This window comes from Hipposideros armiger, unplaced genomic scaffold, assembly GCF_001890085.2.
Source record: "Hipposideros armiger isolate ML-2016 unplaced genomic scaffold, ASM189008v1 scaffold_164, whole genome shotgun sequence".
NCBI classification, from domain to species: domain Eukaryota; kingdom Metazoa; phylum Chordata; class Mammalia; order Chiroptera; family Hipposideridae; genus Hipposideros; species Hipposideros armiger.
The window spans coordinates 482,505-493,450 of NW_017731514.1; the positions used below are offsets into that span (position 1 = coordinate 482,505).

A 10,946-nucleotide genomic window follows, 5' to 3' on the forward strand; every position below is an offset into this window, starting at 1 on the left:
TTGAAAGGACCCCATGTCCGGATCCCCAGGAGGTGACGTCGAGGCAGTGTGCCTGGGCCACCAGCAGAGCATGTCCCAGCTGGACCTGGAGGAGCTGGCTGAAATAGGTACACGTGTGCTCTCCCCTGGTGTTTCCCTGTGTCATCTCCTCTTATAAAGACACCTGTCTTTGGAGTCAGGGCCCACCCTCATCCAGTATGCCCTCATCATAACTAATTTCACCTCTAAGGACACCATTTCCAAATGGGGCCACATAGTGAGGTTCCAGGTAGACGTGAATTTGAAGGGACACTATTCAACCCAGAGCCCCTGAGGCCCGAAGTCCACCCTAACCTGATGTTTGAAGTTCCCATTCTTTTCCCACCTGAAAACATTTCTGAGAGAACCTCCAGTTGTTTTATGTGAAGGAACTGCCCCTACTAAAAATTACTTCAGAAAATGGCGCTTTCTTCCTGCCTCATAGCAAGCCACTCCAGTATCTGCCCTCAGCCCCCTGCCATGGCTTCCTGCCAGCTGCTAGGGTCAGCGTCTTTCAAGAAGGGCCTGAGTCAGACTTTGGAGCTGGAAAATCGACTTCAAGTCCACACCCTGCTTCCAGTTAGCAGTGTGACCTTGGAGAAGTCATTCCATTTCTCTCAGCCTCAGTTTCCACTTCTGTCAGTGTAGAGGGCAACATTCTGCCCTCGGGTCTTGTTTTTCTCCTTCCATGGTGCTGCACACTGAGCAGGTGCATAGTGGGTGCACAGCAGAGATTGGTGCATAGTGGGTGTACAGCAAAGGTGGGTGCATAGTGGGTACACAGGAGAAGTAGGTGCATAGTGGGTGAACAGGAGAGGTGAGTATATAGTGGATACACAGGAGAGGCGGGTGTATAGTGAGTGCACACTGAGCAGGTGCATAGTGGGTACACAGCAGAGGTGGGTGTATAATCAGCACACAGCAGAGGTGGGTGCATAGTCAGCACACAGCAGAGGTGGGAGTATAGTCAGCACACAGCAGAGGTGGGTGTATAGTGGGTGCACAGGAGAGGCAGACACATAGTGGGTGCACACTGAGCAGGTGCATAGTGGGTGCACAGCTGAGGCATGGTGACTGTCCTATAAAAAAGCCTCAGGAGGCTTCCTCATTCATCTCCTTCCTGGAGAATACAGCTGACTTTCTCTAATCCTCATCATCGGCCATAGAACTACAGAGAGATGAGGAAGAGGCAGCCACACTGGGTGCAGTGAGGAGACCCTCGGTGGCGCCCACGGCTGGCCAGGACCCTGCATTGAGCATGAATCACCCCTTCTACGATGTGGCCAGACACGGCATCCTACAGGTGGCAGGTGAGTCCCAGCTGGGTGGTCTCCAGGAACACTGACAGTGGCAGCCTTCCTGTGGGCCCTGTGGCGTGGGGTGGGCTCACCGGGGCTGCTTCACTCCAGCTTGGCTATGCGCATGGAATGAAAGCTACAGTAGGGACAAAGGTACCTGCCAGTGTTTGAGAAAGCAAAGGACATACCTGTCAGACCATTGCCTAAGTGCTCTAGAAGCCACCAGGCAGCATCCTACCACTCTTTAAAGAGCAGAGGCCGAAATGAAATAGTTGCTTTATTAACCGACAACACTGTTATGCTACATGTCAACAAAAGCAACAGACACCTGCCAAACTTAGAAGACAAGCCGCCCCGTGCCCAGTGGGTAGTCAGAGGGAAATAGGGCATCGCTTCCATTAGACCTGAGGGATCAGGCCACTCGGTGTGTTTCTCATGTGGGCAGCGTGTTCGTTGGGGCTCTCCACAGAAACAGAACCCATAGGATATAGACAGATGCAGATGAGAGGAGATGTATCGTGGGAATTGGTCCCCTGACTATGGAGGCTGAGAAGTCCCAGGCCTGCCATCTGCAGCTGGACACCCAGGAGAGCCGATGGTGTAAGCCCTGGTCAAACCCCAAAGGCCTGAGAGCCAGGAGCACTGATGTCCAAAGGTGTCCGAGGACAGGAGAAGATGGATGTCCCCGCTCAAACAAAGAGCACATTCGCCCCTCCTCCACCCTTTTGCTCTATTCGGGCCCTCGGTGGGTTGCATGACGCCCGCCCACACTGGTGAGGACTGTCTTCTTTACTCAGTCTGCGATTCAAACACTAGTTGGTTCTGATCACACCCTCACAGACACTCCCAGAAATCATGTTCACCAGCCACCTGGGCACCCCTGAGCCCAGTCAAGGTGACACCTGGAATTAACCATCAGAGGCAGTGACCTTAACACACCCACTTCTCTGTCCCCTGCTCCCAGCTCCATAATTCTTAGCTTCTGTNGGGACTGTAAGTGTGTGTGTGTGTGTGTGTGTGTGTGTGTGTGTGAGAGAGAGAGAGAGAGAGAGAGAGAGAGAGAGCGAGAGAGAGAGAGAGAGAGAGCGAGAGAGAGAAGGTCGTGGCACGTGGGCCCAGAAGGAGGAACATCCCGCAGGTGTTCATGGGCATTTGGCCCCCAGACAGCGCCTGGAGGCGGCCCCTCGTGACCCCACGCTGCTCCCCTACAAGGTGAGAACCCGGCTTCTGCTGTGTCCACAGGTACGACGAGAAGCTGCGGAACCTGCACAAGGGCAGGCCGCTCCCTCCCGCCAAGACGCCTCCGCCGCGGCCCCCTCTGCCCACCCAGCAGTTTGGCGTCAGTCTGCAGTAGTGAGTGAGCCCGGGCCGTGGCCTGCTTTTGTGTCCTCTGTGGGACTGTGGGCCGCCTCTGTGGGTGGGGACGGTTTCCCCAGACCTTTGCCTCCGGTAGCTGGGCTTAACCCTGTGGGAAAACTGAAGCGTGAGCTTGTGACTGAAGCTGAGTGCCCGCCGCTGTGTGTCTGTGCACCTGCGTGCAGGGGACCCAGCAGTGGGCAGGGGACAAGGGACCTGGGGTCCTCGCCCCGGCTTTCGTCATTGCTGCTCACCAGGCAGTTCTGGCCTCAGGCCAGAGCTGGGACACTTCCCGCCACCTTGGAAGTTAGCTGTGTGCCTTGCTCTGGCCAGTGAGACTGGAGCAGCCGTGGGTGGGTCTCAGTGGAGAGGAGCTTTAGGAGCCTCTGTGCACTGTGCCTCTTGTGGTGACGGAAGCCAGGTCGAGATGGAGCCTTGCCAGCCTGCATCCCTGAGTGACCACAGCGCGCCCCCTGCTGACACCCATGCCAGACACAGAACACAAGTGAGAAGGAAGCTTCTGTTAGGCCCAGCTGCCGTGATTTAGGGACTGTTGTCACTGGCATATCCGGTCCCTCCTCACCCCTCATTAGCGACATGACCTTGAACTCACTCCTGTCTCTCAGCTTGTTTCCTTATTTCTGAAATGAATGAGTTGGATGATGTGATCTTTTAACCTTTAATGGCCTTGTAAAGGATTCTGGGCCACCCAGCCAGACCAGCTCGACTCTTTTAAGACTCACCTCAGTGACACCTCCTCCAGGAAGCCTTCATGAATGCCCTAGACTGCATGCAGGGCCCTGGTCTATCGCAGCACCAATCCAAGCAGGCTGCCCTGGGGAGTCCTCAGCTAGTCCCCCTCAGCCTATCCCCCCTTCTGGCAGTAGGCCAGGTACCAAGGCACCTGGAATGACGGAAGACAAAGGAGACATTTTATCCTACAGCCACGTGGGGCAGTGGGTCTCATGTACACAATGCACAGGAGAAACAGAACCGAGAGAGTGGTGTTGGATCCGGGAGAGCAGTTTGCTCAGTTCCATGTAAATTACTCATTTCTTGTCGGAAACTTACACGCGATTTGTTTTCTTACATAAAAATTTGAGAGCCTTTAAGTTCCGTGCTAGACCTTGAAACACCTTGAAAGGCTGAGAAATGCGAAGGCTCTGGGTGGCGTCTGGGCCACGGGGTGGGTGGACACCTACCTGCCACCTCGTACTTGTCCCTTGTCCCTCCTCATTGTCCTCTCTCGCGGGCCCTGGGGCTACCGGGGAGGCAGACATGGCCCTGGGGACCCCAGTCTTTCTTCTTGGCCTAGAGTGGAGGAGGACAGGGAGGAGGGTGTGCTGGGCAGAATAATGACCCCCAAGGACATCCATGTCCTGATCCCTGGACCTGCGAATATGTCACCTTACATGACAAAAGGGACTTTGCGGGTGTGACTAGGTTAAGGACCTTGGGATGGGGAGTTATCCTGGATTGTCTGGGTGGGCCCAGTGTCATCACAGGGTTTTTACAAAGGGGGGCAGGAGAGTCAGAGTCAAAGGGGAGCTGTGAGGATGGAAGCAGGAAGTAGAGGCTGGGTATTGTGAGGCCACGAGCCCAGGAATGCAGGTACCTCCAGAAGCTGGAAAAGGCAAGGAACGGATTCTCCCCTGGGGCCCCCAGGAAGAACATAGCCCATTTTACACTTCTGACCCCTCCAGATGTGTGAAATAATGAACTAGTGTTGTTTTGAACTACGTGAACTATTACTATACTAATGGTAATTAGCTATAGGAAGCTAACATGGGGCAGTGAGACGTGGGTGGTTGTGTGGTTGTAGGGGACAGAGCTGTGCCAAAAACCCTGTTCCCAGAACCAGGCGAATCTGCCTCCAGGGCCCGGAGGATAGCTGGGCCGAAGGGGGACCAGGAGATGGAGCTGAGAAGGGATGGGGTCTGGCATGCAGGTGAGGAGGGGGGAGTGGGCTCCCTGAGTGTGTCACAGCAGCTAAGATAGACTGTGCTTTCCAGAACTTTCTGCAGTGCAACGCGTGGTCTGCACTGCCCATGTCGCTACTGAGCATTAGAAATGTGGCTGGTGCAGTTTAGGTGCTGACTTTCTAACTTGGTTTAAAAGCAAGCGCAGCTCTAGGCCATTGGGTTCCCCCCACACACCCCCACACACACACAGCGGTGTTCCCTTAAACGGCCATTTTGTAAGGACTTAATGAATACAGTGTGTGTTCAAATCGGGTGGTTCCCTAAACACATCTGGAGCAAAAGTTCACCCAATGGCACTTCCTTTTCCTTTTTTAAACACTGTAAACATGTGCTGGTGTGACCCCCACCGCCCCAATGGCCCCCAGGAAGACAGGGTGGGGAACGCACCTGCAGTGACCTTGGGCTCCTCTGGGGGCGCTGGTGAGAACTCAGATCTCAGAGCAGGGTCCCATGGAGGCCCCGCCAGCAGGCCTGGGATTTTCAAGCCATCTGTGACCGACCCTTTTCCCTGTTCCTGTTGTCGGCCTCTATGCTTTGGCCCGTCCGAAGGGCCTGCTGGTCTTGATGTGAGCTGAGGCACAGGGGTCCTTGGTGGCTGTGGCCGAGGCCACTGGCCTTTCCATCATCAATCACTTAGCCTGACAACTGCAGCAATGCCTTTCGGATTGGCTGCTTTGTTCTTCACAATTACTTCTGTCTCCTTATTGTCTAATGAAACTTTAAAACTGAAAAACCGAAACCACACCCAATTCATAGAGTCCTAAAGCTATCCACCCGGGTACAGTACGGGGGAAATTGTTAGGAATTTGCGTGGTCCTCTCGGCTCTGTGACATTCGCCAGGGGCCCTGGTGGCCCTGTGTTCTGAGCAGGTTCCTTTCAGAATGTGTCAATATAGCATTTGAACTCCAGAGCCATCAGCGAGCAGATTGAAGGCAGATATTAGAAGTGTCCCTTATACAGGCTGTGGGTCGTTCCTATTCCAGGACCAGTTGTCACTGTAAAAATCAGTTCATTATATCGTTAGGGAATGGTGAGGCTCATTGCACAGCCTTTGAAAACATTCTGTGCGTGCCACTTTGAGAGAGAATCCATGCGATTGCCTCTTTAAATTAATATTTTATGCCGTTTCATTGCGAATGACTATAATAAAATGGCAATAAACATATTAAATAAAGCACCACGTATGTAATTTGCTTAGACTGTGAATGAATGAAAGTCATTAAAATTCATAACCAAATCCTGTTCGCAAATGTTAATTTGCCGAGTTAAGTTCCAAAGCACACAACAGAAAGCTATCACCTTAGAATAAGCTAATTAAGTTAATATATTCGGGGGAAGTCAGAGATTCAAGAGGTCTTCGCTGGCTTGCCATCCCTGAAGTGGGAAAATGGAAACATCTTTAGTGCAGTCCTATTGGGCAGCCGTGGCCTAGGGGAGAGGGAGGGGCCTTCTGAGGGTAGCGGGAGGAGAAGCAGCTCACACCCCAGTTCTGGGAAGTCACACTAGCAACCTCAGTTTCTTTCTCCATAACTGGAGTCGAAACCCGGCCCTCCTCAGCCTCCAGGGCCGGGGGTTAACAACAGGGTGTGCAGACAACGAGAACCAGCTCCTGGCGCCCAGTGCTTCCCCTGCTCTCATTTCTCCTTCATATGCCCCCTCCTCCAGGAAGCCTTCCCTGATGCCTCTATACAAACAGGGACCAATTTTCGAAAAGACTAGTTTTCCTCCCATTGAATTGCCTTGGCGCCCTTGTGAAAAACTAATTGACCATAAATGTGAGGCTTTATTTCTGGGCTCTTGATTCTAGTCCATTGATGTATATGCCAGCGCCCTACTATCTTGATAACTAAAGCTTTCAGTACGTTTTGAAATCGGAAGTGGGAGTCTTCCAACTTTGTTCTTCTTTTTCAAGATGGTTCTGGCTATTCTGGGTCCCCTGAATTTCCATATTAATTTTTAGAATCAGCTAGTCAGTTTCTGCAAAAGGCAGCTGGGATTTCAATAGGGACTGTGCTGTCTCTGTAGATTGATTTGGGGGTGTTGCCATCTTCACAATATTACATCTTTGAATCCATGAACACGGGCTGTCTTTCCGTTTATTTGGACCTTCTAAATTTCTCTGAGAGATGCTTTGTGGTTTTCGGGGTATTCACGTTGCACTTTTTTGTTAATGACCTGATGGTGATGGATTCAGGGATGCTCTGTTGATTAGTGAGCAGAACCACGTGGCCCTCTGGCCTCTGCTTCTCTCCCAGAGTGGAAGGTTTCAGCGGAGCCAGGGCCCGCTTTTGCAAAGGAAGAGGCGATGGGTGTCTGCTGTCTCTTGCCTTTCCCTGTGTGCTCACGGTACATTCATCTTTGGTTTCCTGCACCAGGTGGCTGTACAGACAGCATAAGATGCTATTTGGGAATGCCCCCGCCGGTGGGGGATAGACCTTCTTAGGCTCTGGTTCTAAGTCATGTGCCAGCCCGACTTGCCAGGACCCCCCCACTCTGTTAGAGTTTTTGGGACTGGTCTAGCTGATGATACAAACTGTTTCTTATTCCTCATTTGCTTCGCAAAGAGTGCCAGCCGTGCAGAAGTGCGTCGTAGCATTCCTGGGCCTGTTGCCACCTCCCAGCACCCACACTGGGCACCAGACCCCACCCCCTTCAGAATATAAGCCTGTGGACTGTTGCAGGTACAAGGGCTGGAAAGTCAGGTTTGATTTGTTTGACCCCTAGGCTGCGTGACTTCAGATAAAACAATTAGCCTCTCTAAGTCTCAGTGTTGTCTTCTATAAAAGCAGGGAGCACCATGACGAAGCCAGTGGGCTCAGTAGGGTGCCCAGCGCATAGTAGGTTGTCACAACACGGTGCTTCCTCTGATGTTTACGTGCACTGCCCAGTTCTGTCGGCGCCCAGGCCCGCCCCGCTGACTTTGTGACTGAGACCTCCGCAGGTCAGTGATGTGAGCTGCAGCCGTCTGTCCCATTTCAGGACTTCAGAGGGGACGTGAGGCCAGTGACCGTCTCAGAGGGCTGGGAACAGCCCACGTGCCCAGCGAGGCGGGCCTGCTCCACGCTCGTGTTATCACTGTAATTTCAGGTTACCCTTCCTTCCTTCCTGTTCCTACTGCTTTTAAAAAGCCAGAAGCCTCTCCTTTCTGTGCATTCCAGGGAAAGAACATGACCTGAATGACTCAAAGCGTGTCTCCCAAAGGAAGGGGGTACAAGCAAGAATTATGTGCCGGGAGTCCCAGTGCCCTTCCGGGGGACGGATGGCTGGCCCAGAGTGTGCTGTGCCAACCTGTGAATTGCACTCTGTCTCCGAGAGCCCACCAGCCCGCGTGCACCTTGGAACTTTAGTTCAGGGTGTAGGTTTCACACAGTCCATGCATCTTTGCAGAGACCTGGCCCTGGCCTGCACACCCGGAGATGCACAGAGGGACCTGGTGTGAGAGGATGTGCCACTGCTGCCTTGAGCACATGCGCTTTTTATCCAGAGTCCCCTGGAGCAATTTTCATTCTCTGTGCGGACTCCGTCAGTCCCTGGAGCAAGCCGTTCTCTGAGCCAGCAAGTAAGGGGGAGGATGGAAGGCGAGGAGAGCTCCAAATTGTGGTTTCTGCTCTCTCGAGAGCCGTAATTTAATATCAGGGCCCCCGCTCTGTGCTTTGCTTCGAGGCGCAGGCTGGATGTCAATGCTCCTTAAATGCCCAGAGACGGAAGCATCTTGGCTGGGAGCCCTGCGACTTTGGGCAAACCCTCCCCTTCCGGAAGCTCAGTTTCTCATGCTCTCACAGGCCCCTTCCTGCTCTGGAAGCCTGCTTTTAAAACACAAAGTGTCAGCTAAGCTATAGCCAAAAGGGGCCTCTTAGCAGCCACAGTGATCACAGCTCATCAGGGTCCATCCAGATGGTTCATTAGGTCTCAGCTGGGACCCGTCTCAGGGACAGTAACCAGCTCAGGCTTTGGAATCAACAGACCCATGCTCTCTAGCTGTGTGACCCTGGGCAAGTCACTGCAGTGTGCTGGGCCCGTTTCTTCACCTGGGAAATGGGCTACCTGTGTTTGTCCTGAGAGGTCACCCAGCCCCTAGCATTCCAATGATTTTAATTATCAGTACCTTTGACTTACAGCTTAACAAAGCCTTTCACACCCTTTACTGTTTCATATTTGCAGCTCCCTGCAGGGAGGTTGCCAGCATTCCTGATTTCCAGATGGGGAAACTGAGTCTGGGGAGGCTAAGAGGTAGGCTGAGGGTCACCCAGCTCAGGGCAGGGCCAGGACTGGCATGGGTCTGTCTGGGTCCCAAAGGACCAGAGGAGGAAAACAGTCCACAGCTTTGGAGCATCCTGAGAGAAAAGAAACCATCCATCGCGTTCCTCCCACCCCAGAGACACAGAGAGAAGACCGCCTGGGCACTGCCTGGGACCCAGGCCACCTCCTTCCTCAGAGGGGACACATGGGGAGCCAAGTTGGAGAAGGGTAGGGAGGGTCTGGCCCTCATTCCTATAGCAGCACAGCCCACAGAGGCGGTGACAGTCCTCAGGGCCCTTTGCCAGTTGGATTATTGTTTGGTGCCCCAGCCGTACACTTCAGCAGAAGAGAAATCACCAAGAAACCCAACTTTCTATCGCGATCAGGACCTGCCAAGACCTGTCGTTGCTGTTGATGACGTATGAACCATCATTGCTCATGTGGACCAATGTTTGAGTCCTCTGTTAATCTTGAATAAAATGAAAAGCAGCACTGGTAAACCATGTCCACCTGATGCGTCTCTGCAGAAAGAACATAGATGTGATTCAAGGCCAGCCTTGCCTCCAGGGCTGCCGCCTCACAGGTTGTGGGACCTTGAGCTGGTCACCTGGCCTCTCCCAGTGTCCATCTCATAGACACACCCAGAATACCATTGAACCAAATAGTTGGGCCCCCGTGATCCAGTCAGGGGGACACATAAAATGAATCATCACATCTAGAAGTGACAGAGATGATGGAATTTGCAGACAAGCACGTTAAGCCTCTTACTACAGATATGATCCATATGTTCAAGAAGGTGCGAGAAAACACAAACATGATGAAGATCTTAAGAAGAAACCAAGTGGAAATTCTAGAGATGAAAAATATAATTTCTAATATGAAAAACACGCTGGATGGGATTAACAGAAGATTAGGCATCATGAAAGAAGATTAGTGAATTTGAAGACATAGCCATAAAAATGATCCAAAAGGAAGCACAAAGAAAAACAAAGACTAGCCTGTGGCACAATGTGAATATTACAGTCTAGTATGTGTATAATTGGAGTCCCAGAAAGAAGGAGAATGCAGACAAATATTTAAAGAAATCATGGCCTCAATTCTTCCAAATTTGATCCAAGGAACTCAGTGAACCACAAGTGTAAGAAATGTGAAGAAAACTACCACCAAGGAACATTGTAATCAAATTGCTTAAAACCAATGAAATAGAGAAAGCCTAAAAGCAAACAGAGGACAAAAGGGACATACAGAGGCGCAAAGATAAGAGCAACAGCAGATTTCTGATTGGAAAGATGCAAACCAGCTGGCGATGGAGCAATCTTTCTTAAGTTTCAAAAGTTCTCATCTTTTTAAGGGAAAAAAAATTGTCAACCTGAGATTATACACCCAACAAAAATCTTTCAAAAATGAATGCAAAATCAAAACTTTTTGAGATAAACAAAAGCTGAGAGAATATATTCCCAGCAGACCTACACTATAAGAAATATTACGAGAATTTCATCAGACAGAAGAAAAATAATGCCCAATGGAAATTTGGATCCTCACAAAGGACTGAAGAGTGCCAGAAATGGTGAATATACGAGTAAATAGAAAATAAATTTATTTTCTTATTTTAAGAATAGCTTTGAAAGTAAATTGTTGAAACCAAAATAATAAAGTAGCGTGGGATTTATATAATACTCTGGAGTACTGTACCATGTATTAATATAACAGTGACAACTGTTATAGGGGATGGGGTTGGAGTGGAAGCATACTGTTGTGAGGTGCTTACACTACGAGTATAAGTAAAGCAGTATGTATTATTTGAAGTAGACCATACTGCATTAAATATATGTATTGTAAAGATAGGCCCACCACAAATAAAGAGACACGTCTGATATATTAATGGGGATAAAATGGAATCCTAAAATATATTCGATTAATCTGCAAAACAAAGTCAAGAAAAGAAGAGGAACAAAGAACAATTAGCAAGATGGTAGGTTTAAACCTAGCCACATTGAAATTCCGTTAAATATAAGTGGCATAAACTTTCCAATTAAAAGATTCTAAGATTGG

The 10,946-nt window shown here is 50.7% G+C and overlaps 1 protein-coding gene across 1 annotated transcript in view; it reads left to right on the plus strand.

Moving 5' to 3' along the window:
- Positions 1–10,946, plus strand: part of ARHGAP8 (Rho GTPase activating protein 8) — a 51,201-nt gene that overhangs the window by 25,791 nt on the left and 14,464 nt on the right. The window contains exon 4 of the mRNA XM_019651680.1: positions 2,559–2,669. Coding sequence (XP_019507225.1) covers positions 2,559–2,669 — 111 coding nt within the window. The remainder of the gene's footprint in view (positions 1–2,558; positions 2,670–10,946) is intronic.